Source organism: Dama dama, chromosome 22 (genome assembly GCF_033118175.1).
Source record: "Dama dama isolate Ldn47 chromosome 22, ASM3311817v1, whole genome shotgun sequence".
NCBI lineage: Eukaryota > Metazoa > Chordata > Mammalia > Artiodactyla > Cervidae > Dama > Dama dama.
Genome location: NC_083702.1, coordinates 50439915 through 50458665, shown reverse-complemented (window position 1 = coordinate 50458665; position 18751 = coordinate 50439915). Strand labels below are relative to the sequence as shown.

The window sequence follows — 18751 nt, the reverse complement described above, 5'->3', positions numbered from 1 at the left end:
AGATGGCAACCCACTCCAGCATTCTTGCCTGGAAGGTTCCATGGACAGAGGAGCCTGGTGGGCTACCGTCTATGGGGCCACAAAGAGTTGGACACAACTGAGTGTGTGCACACACACACGTATATAAGATCGATAACTAATAAGAAGAACCTACTGTATAGCAGAAGGAACTCTACCCAATGCTCTGTAGTGACCTATATGAGAATAGAATCTAAACAAGAGGGAATATATGTGTATGTGTGAAATGAAAACATCTCCTGCCATTTCAATAAACAAAAAATGTCATAGCCATCAGCGATTTCTGGCCTCCAAATGTGAATAAGGGCTCCCAAACTGAGATCCAGAGGATGCTGCCAACCTCCATGATGATTGCTGAGGCACTGGGGGAATGCAAGAAGCAAGGTGAACAAGGAAACAGGGTTGCCCCCAGATGGCTGAGGTGCATATGAAAGGAATGAATTCAGTGAGCCCAGAGGCTTGCATCTTCCCATACACAGAATGCTAAATTCCTTAGCTTGGATACCTGATTTTTGATGTTCAGATGGCCTGCTCCTTTTGTTGCAAACTTGTATATAGCCAGACTTCTCCTCCTGCCTCCTTTTTCTCAGAGCTACCGAGATGCTGTCTCCTGGGCTCGGAGTCCTAAACATTCCCACCAAATAAAATAACTCTCTACTTTCAGGTTGCAACTATATTTTTTAGTCAACAATGTGCAGAAAATAACACAGCACTGAAAGTTAACTATACTCCAATAAAAATTATTTTAAAAAATACATAAATGAATAAATGAACAGAATATTCATCAAGAACACTTGCTTTGTCAACATGAAGACTTTTACCTTGTTTATTTAGTAAATAGCCATACGGTGGCCCTCAAAGGAAAAGCACCTCTACAAGACTCTCCACTGTTAGGATCCTGGTCTGCTCTTCATGCCATAGAGGGCGGCTCTCTAGTCCTCTGGCCCTTTCTACCTATTGCAAACTTCTGCAGAGAAATTCTGACTATAGAGTGACTACCCTTACTCTTGCAAGAAGTCTGATAATCCTTATTCTAGATATACCATACTGGGTAACTTGGGGAGTTAGAAAAAAAGATTTGGGGTAAGGATAATCAATGTTAGGTATCCTTTTAGATGCAATTATATAGGAAAATTCTGATTAACATTCTCACTCAGAGCCTCCCAATTCCAACTGGAGGAGAATCGGCTAAGAAATATGAAGACATATTTTTAAGGGAAATAAACAATTAGTAGGGTGGTTTTCTAGGTGTATAGGCAATATGAAAACACTCCTAGTTAGCAACCAAGAAAAGAGAACAAATACATGTATTTGACCATGGAAACAAGCAAAGAAAGATGAAGGAAAGAGAAATATAATAGATGGGTATGACAGAGTGATGACATATAGTACAAAGGATTTAGATTCAATTTTCAAGGTCAAAGTGAAAATCCCTGGTGCAAGGGTGTGAGTCACTAAGGTGGTGGTTTTACCTGGCAACATCCATTGAGCTTGCTCCAGATTTAAAGAAGTCTGTTGAATCTTCAATAGCAGGGACATTGCTTAAAATCCCAGCCCAGATGACCTACACAACACAAGGGAAACTTTTATGAGGGAGCTGCCATGTAGAACATTGGCAGACACTAGCTAGCTTCTCACCAAACCTACTTCTTTACATGTCTCAGCATCTCTTCAATGAGAGGGGGCCGTCTGACCAACTTCTAGCCAGTGAATGTGACTATAAGTGACCTGTACTGTCAATCTTGCTTCCCTAGTGGCTCAGTGGTATAAAGATCCACCTGCCAATGCATGAGATGTGGGTTCGATTTCTGGGTTGGGAAGATCCCCTGGAGAAGGAAATGGCAACCCACTCCAGCATTCTTGCCTGGGAAATCCCATGGACAGAGGAGCCTGGCGGGCTATAGTCCACGGGGTCGCAAAGAGTCAGACATGACTTAGCGACTAAACAACAATAACACTCTCAATCTTGGCCCATGAAAAACCTTTGTCACATGATTTTCTGTGCTCTTGTGCTCTTCTTGCCTGTCTGGGATGGAGATAACGCCCAGCGGGCCCTTGAAGATAGCAGAGCCTGCGTTCCTGCTTGACTCCACCCCTAACCCTCATATTCCCACTTTACCCCCATGCAAACCTAGAACTGCCTTGGATTACTTATGTGAATGAGAAATAAATGTGCATATAAATTTTGGCATTGATTTCCTTTTGCAGCTAATACAAAAAAGAGGAAATAAAAGTCCCATCCCAACTCCTTTGAGGACTAATAGTACCAGTTACAAAAATGGTTACAAGAATTGTTCCAAGACAAGGAACATTAAAAACTTCACATGTTCACCTTGATGGTCTCCGCCACCTTCACCTCTTCAGCTGTGAGTTCCACCACTGACATCTCACCCGATGAAAAGTACTGAGAGGCAGGAATCATTCTTCCATCTTCAAACTGCAGATTTCTCACCATCAGCTGTAAAATAATGACAAAACAAGCAGAAGAATTGAGAATTAGGATAATTCAAAAGTGAGATTGGTGTGAGAAAGAGTCTTATGTGAGTATAAGGACCAGCTTATTTGGCAAATACGAAAATATGGAGATTAAAAGCACCACCTACTGTGTATAAAAGGGCTGAAATAGTATTTCAATTATGGCAGCAGAGAGGAGAAAGTTAAGTCCAGGGGTAGATATATCTCAAAATGGATGATAAACACCCCAAAATTGACCCTTGGGTATAGGTATTGGGTCTAAAGCTGACAATGCCTACCGCTGCTGCTAACAACACTCTTCCTTCGTCTACTGCCATCTTCTGAACGCTTAGTCTGCAGCATGCACAGTGCTAAGTACATATATGCTGAGTATCTTATTCAGTCTCCTAAATCCTGATAGATGTAGGTGTCCTTATTACCCCCACTTTTCTGATGAGCAAATGAAGGCTCAGTGAGGTTTAGTAACTTGCCCAGTGCCTCCCAGCGAGTAACAGAGCTGAGATTACAACCCAGGACTAGCTGGACTCTGAGGCCTACAATCTTAATAACTGATATATCCTGTGAGCCAGGAGAAGGTGTCTGTGAGCTGCAAATTCCCTTTTGTTTTGCTCATTGGGCACCTGCCCAAGAGCCCACCGAGGGCCAGAGTTCATGCTCCCAAGCGCAGGACTGCAGATGGGCATCTCCCTATTGGCAAAGGGAGGACCATCTGAGGAGGCTCACACCACCTGGTCCTCCCAGACCACATCACACTCTCTGTTCTTTAGACAGAGAAACGGAGCCTCAGAGCAGAGAGGCATCCTGCTCACGACCAGTGAGTGACAGAGCAGGGATTCACACCCTGGCTCCGACCAAACGCTAAGCTCTTTCCACTGCGTGTATCACAGAGCAGGCCGTGCAGGTCCTGTGGGTCCCTCCTGAGACGCCTGGTTCTCAATCAAGGCACATAAAGCCAGCTCATCCCCAGAGAGAAATGGGCCACAGACTTCTTAAACCTCCCATACCCCACTGCAGACTGTCCTGGGAGTCTGCCCTGTCAGACTCCCTCAAGAGCTTGGGTAATTGAAGGAAACCACCAAAGTGATTTTATAGGTAACCCTATTGAACACTCACTGCTTTTCCGTCGTTACCGAAAAGAACAAGTCCATTTTTGGTAACAAGACCAGGCTTCTCAGCACCTTTAATTTCCAGTGGTTCTCCAGGAGGGATGGAGCTATTCAGCAATGATGAGCCATAGAAAGTGACCACCTAGTAAAGAGACCAAACCCAAGCTGTGAAAGGAGGAAATGAAGGCTGTTTATAAGGGTGTATGAAAGCAGCATGCCCTGCAAAAAAGCAGCTGGCATTCTCATTTATGCCAAAATGGGGGACTTCCCACTGCCAGCATAAGAGACTATATCAAGCACTTATCGGAATAACACAAAGCAAGAGACAGTCTGAGGGTATGATTGAAGAGTTGAGAAAACGCCCCACATCCAGGGGATGCAAGTATACAGGTATCACTTATTCGCACTGACACAAAGGTGAATGACATGAAAGCTCTCACAGACTTTGCAGCCTGAAGGTAGAGTTCTTGCAGGAAGTGGAGGCATTGTTGGTGGGGGCTCAAGGAGGCAGGTGCAGAGTAGTAAACAGACGGGTGGAATGTGTGATGGGAGGTACAGGGAGCTTTGTGGGTTAGCTCATGGAAACAAGACTGGATCCAGACTGTAACTAAGAGATCTGATATTAATTGATTTGTTGTTGTTATAATAATTACTACAATTCTATGCTTGTGTGTGTGCTCAGTCACTCAGTTGTGTCTGACTCTCTGTGACCTCATGGACTGTAGCCTGCCAGGCTCCTTTGTCCATGGGATTTTCCAGGCAAGAATACAGGAGTGAGTTGCCATTTTCACCTCCAAGGGATCTTACCAACCCAAGGATTGAACCTGTGTCTCTTACATCTTCTACATTGGTAGGCGGATTCCTTACCACTAAGCCACCTCTTATAATTCTGTTGTCATTAGCTACCATTTATTGACAACTCTATTATTTAATATTTATCAAATATTTGCTCTATGTCAGAGACTAAGTACTTAGATGAATTAACATGTATTAACTCATTGCATCTTCACAACAACCCCAAACCAATGAAGGAGGCACGATTATTAGTCTTACTCGGCAACAAGGAAACGAAGGTACTCAATGGTTAAGTAACCTGCCCATGGTTATAGAGCAAATAGTGTCAATGCCAGAATTTTACTGGAAACATTCTGGCTTTAGATCCCACACTTTTGGTGTGTCTGTGAGTATAACTGCTTTGAAAAACAAGGCATTATCGATTGTGACAAAATACATTCATATGCTATAGGATGTCACTGTAGTCCAAAATGTATACCCAGTATTCCTCATATAATCAAGAGTACATTTGTATAAGGATGTCCATGATAAAATGTTTTATTGAAGTATAGCTGATGTACAATATTATATAAGTTACAGGTATATAATAGTGATTCCACAATTTTTAAAGGTCATACTTCATTTATAGTTATTATAAAATATTGGCTGTAATCTCTATGTTGTACAATATATCCTTGTAGCTTAATTTACACATAATAATTTGTACCTTTCAATTCCCTACTCCTACCTTGCTCCTCCCCACTTCCCTCCCCCCACTGGTAATCACTAGTTTGTTCTCTATATTTGGAGTCTGTTTCTTTCTTGTTATATTCACTACTTTGTTGTATTTTTTAGATTCCACATATAAGTGACATCATACGGTATTTGTCTTTCTCTGTCTGATTTATTTCACTTAGCATAGTACCCTCCAATTCCATACTCTTAACCACGGCACTGGACTTCCACCTTTGGTTCTTCACTGATCCCATATAGTTTTATTGATATGTAATATGCACCGAGGACCCAGCTGAAGGGCTGAGACTATCAAGACAAGAGCATGATGCCCTTGCCCTTGAGGGGCTCCCGGTCTCTGGTGGGTGAAGGGATAGATACATAAAGAAATGCGTATAATAGACAAGATGCTGAGCCAGAGCTAGGCAGGGCATTACGGGAAAGGAGCAAAGGGATGCCCCGTCCCGCTAGGCTGGGCGTCTGAGGTCAGCAGACTTCCTAGAGGAGGTGAAGCTTGAGAAGCTGAGTTGAGTGGCGCTTGCCCAGGTCTCAGGAGGCCTTTCCTGCCCCTGCCCCTGCCCGGGCCCCTGCAGCATCTCTTCCCCATCCTCTCACTCCCACACCTCACATCTGAGGCCCCAGCATCTCTGAACTCCACTGCAAGTTCCTGTCCGGGGAACAAGCTCTCCTACCTCTGGGTCTTTAACTCTGCGTCTCATTCTCTACTTGTTGACCTCTTCTCGAAGTGCAAGCCAAGCAACTTTTCTAGGAAGCCTTTCCTAAGATACCCGGGTCTGGGCCTCAGTTGCAGCATTCGTCTTACTGCCTTGGGGGTGCTTATTCGTTTCCCTGCTTTCCCCATAAAACTGCAGTCTCCCTGAGAGCAGAGGCTGTGCCTCGTGTCTGCCTCACATCAAACGCTCCATAAGCTCAGAGTGAAAAATGGACCACATGACCGTGTGGACCTAGGCTCTTTTAGCTGGCCACGTGTACCTAAACTCCTTTAGCTGGTCACATGTACCTAGAACACAAACTCTCCTCACAAGCAAAGGAAGAACCAGGGGAAGCCTAGACTCATGAGTAATGCCTCTTACAAAGGTCACATGCCGAAAGAAAACATTTGGCCCCTTGAACATACCTGTCCGTTTATCTCTGCCCAAGCTCCAGGGACTTTATCATGACCTCGGATCCAGTTATGTAAAGCTTCAGCAGACTGATCCCAAGAGATCTAGGAATGCGCAAAGCACAGGTTGAACTTCTCAAGTCTCAAGGGCAATAGAAACATTTCTCTCCATCAGTGGCACACTTGGGTAGGGATGGGGCAGGTGGCTTGGAGATCGTCCTTTCATTGAGGAAATGGTACACTGAGAACTGCTCAAAGGTGGGGGACAGTGAATTCTGAGATGCGTAACTGAGTTGATATAAATACCTCAGCATTTTCCTTTCTCTGGATACCTTCATATGTTGCTCCTTCTTCTGACTGGGGAACACGAGGAGCTTTACCATCAGCTATGAGTTGGACAGCTTCCACCTAAAGCCAAACATGTTACTGGTGTTAGAGTCCAGTGGTCAACAATGGCAAGGTCTGTTTAACTGAAGTTTCTGTTTAACAGAATTACTATATATAAATCTGTCCAGAGAGTCAGACTTTGATAAAATAACTACCATTTCTTTGAATCTATAATTATACCATGCAGTGTGTTAGCTGGGGCTTCCCAGGTGAAAGAGTCAATTCCTAGACAAGTTGATAAGAAGTCCGGGGGTCCCCAAGGAGAGAGGGGTCTGGGGTTCTCAAGAAGGAGATAGGGGTCTGGAATTGTTAGCCCCCATCTGTAAGAGAGAAAGAAGCAACCAGAGCCATCTTTCTACTGGAGGCGTCCCTCCCTGCTCTAGATGGGGGTGTAGACAGACTTTACACCAAAGCTTCCTTTCCTTGGTCAGACTTAGTCTGTCCCTTACTGACACAGGCGCTGTACTCATCCCTCTTGGTTCTATCACCGAGGCGGGGCAGAGATGCACCAGGGGTAGACCTGATGGCATCCCAGACTGATGTCCAGTTCCTCACCATTAAAACCTTGCTTGCCTCTGATGCCACCCGAGATGCAATCAGTAACCTTCCAGAATGCCTCCCAAGCTAAGACTACTGGGGGAAACATTCGTCACCTAAATGCCTATGCACAACCCTGAGTATATTCCTGACCACAATAAGACTGGTACAATAAAACTGAGATGTTCCTTCCAAGCCTCACCACACCAGTATAAGCAATAGCAAAAGAGATGGCGAAGGGCTCGCCAGTGAGGAAAAGTTGATTTTTGTCCTCGAGTTATTAGGGCCAGTCCTTCCATTTCATTCCCACAGATTCCACAGAAACATTATCTAAGGAGTTGGGACAAAAGCCACTGGAAAGCCTCCTCTGGTCCACTAAGAGCCAACATTACCAAAGGAAGAAACCCATTGCACTTCCAATCTGAGTAACCTTTAACCTCAGAGATGCTCTTGGAGCTAGAGCTCCATCTAGCTTCTGAACTTTCGACTCCTAGCAAGGCTAGGCGCTTCCTGACTACCAATCCAAGTTGGGGGCCTAAGTAACAGTACACAATAATAGCATAGATCACAAGTCCCTTGAAAGTCTATGATCTGACAGATAGGTTAGTCGTTCTAATTCCCAAGAAGTTATGAAATGGTCAAAGAAACCGGAAAGTTTGACCGAGAAAGGAGAGTTCGGTCCACACGCTTTGCCCATTTCTGGTCAGTCCCTGAAGGAGATATTGAGTGCCTCTTGGCATTGGCAGGTCGGTATAAACCTCCAACAGGTGTCTGCCATAAGCCATATGAGGTTACCAAAAAACCGCAGAGCAGGGCTCCTCCTCACTTGATTTGCGCAGGGCATGTCATTCATTCACACAAGCGTACTGTAGAGTTAGTAAAGTACAGCAGAAAATGTGTTCGCTAGGAGAACAAAGAATTAGAGCTCCGAGCATCCTTACCTTGTCCTGAAGAATCCCAGATGAACCCCAAGATGAAAGGTTGTTACTGAACCACGAAAGATGCTGGGATTCTTGGCCTCCGGAGGAGAAGAATTCAATCCGGGGCCAGAGACGAAGCTTGATCACTCAGAGCTTTTGTGTAATAAAGTTTTATTAAAGTATAAAAGAGATAGAGAAAGCTTCTGACATAGACATCAGAAGGGGCAGAAAGAGCTCCCCCTCACTAGTGTTAGCAATGGTGTTATATACTTTTTAATTAGTTATTACTGTGAATCAAAAGAATATCTGGAGGTTGTAAAGACCTTACTAGACCCACTCCCATAATTTACATTTTAAGATAACAGGATTAGCCAGAGTGTTTTTTCCAGAAACTGTCCTCAAGCAGGATACATTAATGTTATATAATCCTAAGGAATGTAGAGGGAAAAAAAGTTTGTCCCTTCCTCCTCCTTGAGAATTCCAGATCCCTATCTTCTCCTTGAGAACCCCAGACACCTCTCTCCTTGGGGACCCCAGGACTTCTTATCAACCTGCCTAGGAATTGACTCTCTCACAGGTGGCGCTAGTGGTAAAGAATCTGCCTGCTTGCCAATGCAAGAGTCATGAGACTCAGGTTCAATCTCCGCATAGGGAAGATCCCCTGGAATAGGAAATGGCAACCCACTCCAGTATATTTGCCCGGCAAATACCATGGACAGAGGAGTCTGGTGGGCTGCAGCCCAAAGGGTCGCAAAGAATCGTACACAACTGAAGAGACTTAACATACACACACACATGGGTTAGCTTCTTTATGTAAAATATCCCTTGGTGGCTCACAGAATAAAGAATCTGCATGCAATGCAGGAGACCTGGGTTCAATCCTAGGAGAAGGAAATGGCAATCTACTCCAGTATTCTTGCCTGGAGAATTCCATGGACAGAGGAGCCTGGTCAGCTACAATCCATGGGGTCACAAAGAGTCAGGCACAATTGAGTGACTAACTAACTAACTAACATCACACAAGTCCTACAAGGTAGATATTATCAGTCCTGTTTTACATATGAGGTTGCAAAAAGCCTCAAGCAACTAGCTTGAGAAAAAGCAACTAGCTCAAGATCACAGCCGAGAAGGCACTGGCAACCCACTCCAGTACTCTTGCCTGGAAAATCCCATGGACGGAGCAGCCTGGTAGGCTACAGTCCATGGGGTTGCTAAGAGTTGGACACGACTGAGCGACTTTACTTTCACTTTTCACTTTCATGCCTTGGAGAAGGAAATGGCAACCCACTCCAGTGTTCTTGCCTGGAGAATCCCAGGGACGGTAGAGCCTGATGGGCTGCCATCTATGGGGTCGCGCAGAGTTGGACACAAGTGAAGTAACTTAGCAGCAACAGCAGCAAGATCACAGAGATAGCTGGTAGGTGTCAGAGAAGGGTCTGTATCCAGGTCTATCTACTGCCAATATCCAGCCTTCACTTTTAAACATGACTCCTTTATTTACACACATTTCAATCTTCTCTTGCTTTTTCAATGGAAATTTTAGGAAGATAATTGTAAAATAAGCCATTGTGGGTTATTTCTGCTCATCATGATGATTCTAGAAAGTAATACATTGTTATGTTTAAGGAATTCACCTGGCTTTATAGTTTAGGACACCTGGAATAAAAAAAATTCAAGTCTGTCCATGAGTCTGATTGCCTTTGGGATGTGTCCTGTCCCCTTCTGTGCACCACTTATTTTTACCTTGAGTTGAGAGCCTCTGTCCTTCACTGCGAGACCTATGTTTTCTCTCTAAGTACTCACTGCGAAGTACTCCAACCTCTACACAAGCATGTGGAGGGAGCCACCTGGGACAGGCTCAAGTTTAGCTCGGTCATTCCACCCATTTCTGGCTATAATCCAGGTTTGTGCAAATGCTACTGAACACACAGAATACTACTTTGATTATAATGATCATTTTGAGCACCTACTGTGTGCCTGATGCTTTACACAATGTCATTTAATTTTACAACAACAACCTTGTAAGTCAGGCAGTAGTGTCCACATTTTATAGATGAGGAAACCAAGGCTAAAGAGGCTAAATGACTTGCCTACTATACTACAAACAAATGGTAGAACAAGAACTAGTCTCTTAATCATTGTGTCATTCACTCAGTCGTGTCCAACTCTCTGTGACCCCATGGATTGTAGCCAGCCAGGCTCCTCTGTCCATGGGATTCTCTAGGCGAGAATATTAGAGTGGGTTGCCATCTCCTTCTCCAGGGAATCTTCCCAACCCAGGGACCAAACCCGGGCTCCTGCATTGCAAGCCTTACCATCTGAGCTACTAGGGAAGCCCCCCCCTCCACCGCCTTAATCATTAAATGATAACAAACAAAATACTGCTCTCCTCTCTCCTAAATCAATGGCTGCTGTTTCATACCATCTTATTGTCCACCTCTGTGCTGTACTTCTACCATATCAAACACTAGAAGACATTAAATAATACTGAGATTATCTTTCAATGTTTTTACAGGTTAATGTATCACTTCTTTGTGATGTGCATGTTTTGAGTTTTTAATTCAGAGCACACCTGAACAAATAAAGCAGTATCAAATTTGACCTTATTACACAGGCTGCTTTTAAATGTTTTTGAAGGAAGTCCAAATTACATAGCGAAATTTCTTTAGATTCTGCTGCTGCTGCTGCTGCTGCTAAGTCGCTTCAGTCGTGTCCGACTCTGTGCGACCCCATAGACGGCAGCCCACCAGGCTCCCCCATCCCTGGGATTCTCTAGGCAAGAACACTGGAGTGGGTTGCCATTTCCTTCTCCATCAGATTCTGCTACTTCTTTACAATTAGTCATTATAAACAGGATGGAGATCCAAATAGGTGGTAAAATAAATGAAGTTTGATGACTACTTTATCCAGTTGATCACTGTCCTCAGAAGAATTCAGCTTCACAGAATAAGATATTCTGAAGTTCAGATTTCCTCCCTCAATATACCATCCTATTAGTAAATATAGTAAAATCTAATTTTGTTTTTCAGACTTTTACTTTTAGTAAAAATTCATAGGAGCAAATTCTCAATAAAAGAGAAACATTGCCAAAACTTTAAAGGTTTACTAAATTCTCCTTGATGGCATAATTGTACTGACCATGGCCTTGATTCCTTCTGGAAAAAGAAATCGATTATAAAGTGCATCTACTGTATCATTGGGCTCCACATCACACGACCTCTGGAGAAGGATGGGTCCTGTGTCTAAACCATCATCAGCCCAGAAAACAGAAAACCCAGCTTTCTTGTCTCCCATGATGAGAGTCCTGTGAAAAGAAGAGTTGCAACGTAACACATTGGTTAGCTGTATCATAAGGTGAATTAGCAACATGAAAGTACAATGTGGTTATAGTGGAAAATAGACAGTGAATGAAGCTACTGGGAAAATTACAGCAGGGCTGGGCGATATCAGCATTCATAAAAAGTAGAACTTAATGGCTCTGTGATTTTATACATCCCCATCTCTGTAATCTTTCTTATTAACACATAATAATAAAAAGGCATCAGAGACCATCAGTACTACTTCTCACTGACTCCCAGGTATTGGCTTCCTATTGCAACATCAAGTAATTTTGCCACCAGGGTCCAGTTCCCACATTGCACCTGACCCTGTATTAGGCAGAATAAGATCATGGAAGATAAAACAGAGGATAGTCAGTACAGTGTTGAAAGGAGAAGTGATGTTTAATTTAGGTTGTATAATTCAGGTATAGGCATCACTTAGAGCTGGAATTAGACTGTCTATAAATAAATAATAGTAAAAGAGGGTGGATTAATTCATCTACTTGTATTATTGCTCTATAAATTTAGCCGAAGAGGAAATACTGACCCTATAGACCTTACGGCTTCCCAGGTGGCACTAACGGTAAAGAACCTGCCTGCCAGTGCAGGAGACAAGAGACTCGGGCTCAGGCCCTGGACGATTCCCCGGAGAGAGTCATGGCAACCCACTCTAGTATTCTTGCCTGGAGAATCTCATGGACAGAGGAGCCTGGAGGGCTAGAGTCCATAGACTCACAAAGAATCAGACATGACTGAAGCAACTAAGCATGGACACCCACAGGCCTTATAATATATACAATAAACCAGATAGATGGGAATATGCATATAAAAGCATATCAGAGGGCAGGCTAATACAGACAGAGTATGAAGCGATAGGTCAGCCATACTCTGCACTGAAATCATGGTTACCTCTCTGAGCTACTAGCCAAGAAGACCAACTCAATCAACCAACCAATCAATCAACTACTCATTTCAGAAATATTGAGGAAATAATTGGCACTGTGTTATCAAGAGCCTTGAAAATATCCATATACTTTGAGTCAATGATTCTGCACATGGAAGCAATGTGAAATGAGAAAAAAAAATACATGTTTAAATACAAAGATATTCACTATAGTACTATTTACAAGAGCCAAAAAGAAATCAATTCATGTAATCAGTCTTGAAACATTGGAGTGGGCAAAAAGTTCATATGGGTTTTTCCATAGCATGCTATAGAAAAATCTGAATGACATTTTTGGCTAGCCCAATAAAATTAAATGTTTTTCACCACATTTAAACCAAGGGTAGATTTTTCTGCCTATATGATAACTTGACCCTGAGAGAGCACTGGGGGTTATGCAGGTAAAAGAGAGATGGCAGAGACAGTAAGAAAGGCCCTCCTTGACCTACTGGATAGTGTACCTATGATACTGGGCAGTAGCAGGCAATGTTCTTGAACCTGGGCCTTATAGCAGTAAAAACGTTAAATCATAGTCCTTTATCCCCTCAAGAAACTTAACCTTGAATGAGGGAAGATAGACCACGAGAAAGATAATTTCAAGTAATTTAGCATTTCCTGAAATGTACCTGAGATACTCTACGCAAAAAAAGTTCTATGGCCAAATAAATTGAGAAACACTTTGTACTCACATTTCCCCTTGGTGATTGGGATGCTCACATGAAAGCACATATTAAATTCTCTAAATTCTGAGAAACAGAAATCCAGCATAAACCAGACTCATCTGAACACAGGACCTTTGCTTGCTCAATACCTAGTTACATCCAGTGGAGCCAATAGGTCATAGAAGATTCTTGGGAATGCTGTTCTGGCTAGTGCAGTACCTCAAGATCTCAGGGAGTTCATGCAATCAGGACCTCACAATTGTTCAAGCATACCTAGTTCCTTGATCACCTAGGTTAAAACAGAAAGATTACAGGCAATAGAAATGGGCCCATCTGGGTTCTTTAGAGAAAAATCTCACCAGTTGATAGCAGAAGCTCCTCTGTGTCTGGGAAGGATAGATGGGTGATAAATGATGGAACCATGCTTTGGGCCGTCAATTACGTCCATGGGGATGAATTGTGTGCAGAAGGGAAGCACATTGAGCTCAGCACCCACGGATCTGTAGGCCTCTGCCACCTCCTTTATGGTCTTGCCCTTGACTCTCCATCTAGGGAACTTGAACACAGGGGTCCCATTTTTCTCTGCAGCCAATGCTGAGCATGAAAGAGAAGATTCTTTTCATCAAAAAAGTTTTTGCCATAATTTTGTATTACTATGAGTTTGCACATTGTAATTTCATGAAACATCTACAAATAAAACATGATGAAGAACAATTTAGATTCTGGCCATCTCATGGTCCAAAGTAGCCGTTTTAAGCCCCACTGTATAAGTTTAAGGTGTACAGCATAAAGATTTGACTGACATGCATCATGAAAATGATTATCACAGTAAGCTTAGTAAACATTCTTCCTTTCATATACATACAAAATAAAGTAGAAAAAAATTTTTATGATGATGATAATGCTTTGGATTTACCCTCTTAACAACTTTCATATGTAACATACAGCAGTGTTCATTATATTTATCAGGTTGTACATTATATCCCTACTCCTTACTTATCTTACAATTGGGAGTTTGTACTTTCTAACTGTCTTTATCCAATTCTCCCAGTAACAGAAACTAGAATAAAAATCAGAGCTGCTTCTTTCAAGAAAAAAAAATTTAGAGTTATCATAGATATTATTTCCCAACCAATATATTGCATCACACTAGTGATTTATAAAGATTCAAGTCACAAGCCAAGATTTCTAGATGCTAGTTCTTATTCTCTACCTGTAGACTGTTCCTATTGGGTTGACCAAAAAGCTCATTTGGGTTTTCTGTACCATCTTACCAAAAATATGAACCAACTTTTTGGCTAACCTAATATCTATTTCTTGCCCTTTTTTTCAACATAACTAAAGTGAGCAAATCAGAATCACACTGTAGGTTTGCTCTGAGGATGGCTATTTTCTTTATCTAGTGTTAAGAGTCAAGCAGCCATTGCTAGAATTTGCTCTGAGATAAACGTGTTCTTTGTAAGCCCACATCAATTGCTATTATTGGATGTGGGCTTCCTTGCATTCGTATTGGCACCTCTGCGTCAGACATTATTCTATATGTCTCATAGAACCTTTGGAAAGTCACAAGTGTAACTCAGGAAAAACATATGCTTGGAAATTCCTCTGGTGGACCTGATGATTACCACATTGGTAAGTGGAGAAACTCAGTACAACAGGGGCCTGCATCTTTGTCTTGAGGCCCACAAGAGAAGGGAGAATGTTTGAGTCTGTATCCACCATACAAATAGACTTGGCCTGAGAAGGCCAAGTGCAGAGTCCATGATCCAGTTGCTCCAAGATACTCACCAAGTGGGTCAGCTTTTCCATCTTTGTCTGGAACTGTGAACACTCCCACGACTCTGTGGCCCTCTTTGCAGAGATGACTATAGACCTCCTGTCCAAAGAGGCTCTGACCAATAAGTGCCACTTTCAGCTTGTTTCTGAAACAAACCTGTGAAACAATTCAGTAGTGACAAGTATTAGCATGGATGGGTTTCCCTGGTGGCTCCATGGTAGAGAATCCACCTGCAGTGCAAGAGACACAGGTCTGATCCCTGGGTGGAGAAGATCCCCTGGAGAAGGAAATGGCAACCTACTCCAGTATTCTTGCTTGGGAAATCCCATGGACAGAGGAGCCTGGCAGGTTACAGTCCATGGGGTCACAAAAAAGTCAGACATGATTTAGTGACTAAACAACAACATAGTATGGATAGAAGATACATGGATAATAAATAATCTTTTCTCAATAATACCAGATGGTAAGGACAACAAAAGGCTTAAAGATCTACAAAGTAAAATATTTATTGACATACACTGAACTCAGACTACGTGCTACATACTGCAAGTAATTTCACACCTAAGTATTCCACATTTTCCCTATGCTTTCACTCATATGATTATTCATTATAATCATTGAGATTGCATATATTTTTACAAGGTATTTCAGCTCCTTGATAAAATGAGACCAGATGTTAACAAATCAGCCCAAGTTTCATAGTTAAAAAGAGTGTAAATCTCAGCAAGGTGTACCTCAATAAAACAATGCTTTTATGCCCCACAATTTAGAAATAAGAGCTGAATCACCTCTCACCTCCAAAAAAAAAAGCTAAGAACTAACATCTAGTAAAATATAGGGTCAAAACCTAGTGCCACCCATCCCTTATTAGTTGTGTGACCGCAAGCAAGTAACTAGTTTTTATTTGCCTTTTTTTCTCATCTACAAAATGTGAATAACACCAACTCACACAATTCTGACTGAAGTAGATGACAATATGTATTAGGCTTAAAGCAGTGTCCGACACACAGCACTGTTTAAGTAAAAGCTTTAATAATGTTTTAAAGGTTTTGCCACATAGTAGACAATTCTATGTTTTTTCACATAGTCCAGAATTCCAAAATTCTTGGTAAGTAATCTAAACTCATTTGGTCTCAAGATCTGGATTGATCTAATAAAATGTTTTTTATAGTCTTTGAAGGTGTCTTATAAATTAACACAAAATCATTTGGCTTCAAATTTGACTGAACTGACAATACTATTTATAGTCTTTAATATAGTATATTTTGCTGCAGAAAAATCAATCAGTGTGCTTAGTTACAGATACTATCCCAGACCCTGCTATAAAGTGCACATAAGTTTCTATGTACCACACTAGCTCTATTAAATGTGAATAACTATGAACCCCAAACACATTTGGCCCCACAGATTTCAGAGAAGAAACTGAGGTCTGCCCATTATTTCATTAATTTAATCTTCACAACTATCCTGTTTTCTTATCCCTCATTTTGTATCATTCTATGAATGAAGAAAACAAGGCTTAGAAAAATCTAGTTTATCACCAAGGTCATACTGGCAAAACAAGGCAGATGTGGGACTTGAATCCAGGGCTGTCAGACTCCAAAGCCCACACATGTACTTAAAAATAAAATGGGCCAGCACTGCCCATCTCTTCCAACTTCTTTTTTTTCCAAATTAAAAAAAAAAATTGGAGTATAATTTTTTTACAATGTTGTGTTAGTTTCTGCTACACAGCAATGTGAATCAGCTATACATATATTCTAAGCTGGAATATAATTGCTTTACAATGTTCTGTTAGTCTACCTTCTTTTTAGAACACTACACTGATGCACAAAAATACACTGATTGTCAATAAACATCATATAAATAAATACAAACATAAATACAAACATAATATAGATAAGAATGGCACCAAAGGAGTTAAAGTTTTTAAGGCCTGTCTTTAAACAATTATACCTTCTGTAAATTCTCCCAAAAGGAAGCCTTTTCACAGAGCTTAAGGTAACATGTTGACGTGACGATTGTTAAGATGGTGAGGAGAGTCACCAGGTGAAGTGGGCTGGATGCAGGATTGTGCGTGTAGGGATGGTAATCAGAGTCATGACCTCCTATGTGAGTCCCGTTTTGGCAAAGAACCAACCCCAGCTCCCCAGAGTTCTTTCCATCTTTCATTCCCCCACGTTAGAATTCAGCTCCACAGGATTTGGACATAGAACATTTTTCCTTCAGTTTGAATGGGATTCATTAACGTTACAGAAAGTCATTCTAAATTAGCAAAGCCTCACTGTTGACATCTGACTATGAGAAACTTAATTTTCCCTTATTTCTTATCTTATTTATGTATTGGTTTAAATTTTTTTTAATTTAAAAAAATTTTTAAATTTTTTATTTTACATTGGAATGTAGCCAATTAACAAAGTTGTGATAGTTTCAGGTGGACTGAAAGGGACTCAGCCATACACATACATCTATTCATTCTCCCCCAAACACCCCTCCCATCCAGGCTGCCCATTGAGCAGAGTTCCCTGTGCTACACAGTAGGATTTCGTTGGTTATTCATTTAAAATATAGCAGTATGTATATGTAGATCCCAAACTCCCTAACTATCCCACCTTCCCCTCATTCTTCCCTCCTGGCAAACATTAAGTTCATTGTCTGTTTATGTTTTGTAAACACATTAATTTGTATCATTTCTTTTTAGATTCTGTAGAAATATCATATGACATCCCTTATATGGGGAATTCACTTTACTAAAGGCATAAATGGCATCCCTTTTTAGGCATGAACTTAAAAGCATGCAGGTTCACACCTTCCCTGTGAGCTCATAATTAATCAACTAGGGTTTGGATTTAAAAATTCCTTTCCAGGGCCAGCCAAACTTTCTATCCCCCAAAAGCCTAAAGCTTCAACATCTAACAGATTCTTACAAATGGACAGATTTACTCTGTAAGAACAGCTCAATTTGCCTACAGATAACACATAACTATTTCATTTCCTCTCATTCAAAAACTCAAAATGTTCGGTAAATACTCTATTTTCAGATCCTATAATTAATGCTGTTGCTTGATACAGAACTGATGCGCTTGCTAGCTTACAAAATTTGGCTTTTACCTCACACCATTACCAATGCCAAATATTTTAAGACTTCCTAAATATTAGTCGTGAAACATACAAGGGCCATGAGGATGAGCTGACTCAAATGTAGTGTGCCCCTGGCTGTCATCTCGTTATTGGGAGTTCAATTCCTAAATCAACAGTCCCCCAGAAAGTGTTTAAAGAAACCATGTCAGTATCTCTGGAAATTCTACATTCACTGAAACACTTTCTGAGCTTAGTGGTAAAACTGAAACTATAAAAGCAAGTTTCTAACAGTGAGAAAATTTCAGAGTTTATGATTTTGAGTGTTTATAGTGAGTATAATTCTAAAGAACTGAACTGGGATGTTTTACTTTAGTCTTATTTCTCCAAGTATGATCTGAGGACTGACGGTCTGTGTTGGCAGAATCAGCTGGGAGGAAATGTTAAAAATGTGCTTTCCTGGGTCCCACCCTTGATCCACTGAGTCAGACCCTCAGGAAGTTGGCATTAACTCAAAAGCATATGAGGAAGTTTGGATCCTGTCTCTGCACCATATTAGCCCAGGAAGCTGTATTTTAACAAGCTCTCCATTGACTGACATGCATATGCAAATCAGCAAATCTCTGGTGTTTAGAGTGTGCGTTCATCCCTCCAAAATGCGTCTGCCCTGGGGAGTCTGGGTCAGAAAGAAGCGGTAGAAGTAATAGCAAACATTTTAATGAGACCCTGGGGTGTGCCAGGTATTTAATATACGTTATCTCATTTTGATTGCCCAATGATTCTCAAAGACAGGCATTAATAAGCCGTTTTACAGACGAAGTGGAGAAGGGAATGGCAATACACTCCAGTATTCTTGCCTGGAGAATCCCATGGGCAGAGGAGCCTGGCAGGCAACAGTC

At 41.7% G+C, this 18751-nt stretch overlaps 1 protein-coding gene across 1 annotated transcript in view; it reads right to left on the bottom strand.

Annotated features, from left to right (window-relative positions):
* ALDH1L2 (aldehyde dehydrogenase 1 family member L2) overlaps positions 1-18751 on the bottom strand; it is a 57320-nt gene that overhangs the window by 30524 nt on the left and 8045 nt on the right. The window contains exons 2-9 of the mRNA XM_061125459.1: positions 14786-14930; positions 13357-13591; positions 11211-11376; positions 6535-6636; positions 6244-6333; positions 3607-3741; positions 2351-2476; positions 1491-1582 (exon numbers count right to left, since the gene is read on the bottom strand). Of these exons, the coding sequence (XP_060981442.1) occupies positions 1491-1582; positions 2351-2476; positions 3607-3741; positions 6244-6333; positions 6535-6636; positions 11211-11376; positions 13357-13591; positions 14786-14930 (1091 nt within the window). The remainder of the gene's footprint in view (positions 1-1490; positions 1583-2350; positions 2477-3606; positions 3742-6243; positions 6334-6534; positions 6637-11210; positions 11377-13356; positions 13592-14785; positions 14931-18751) is intronic.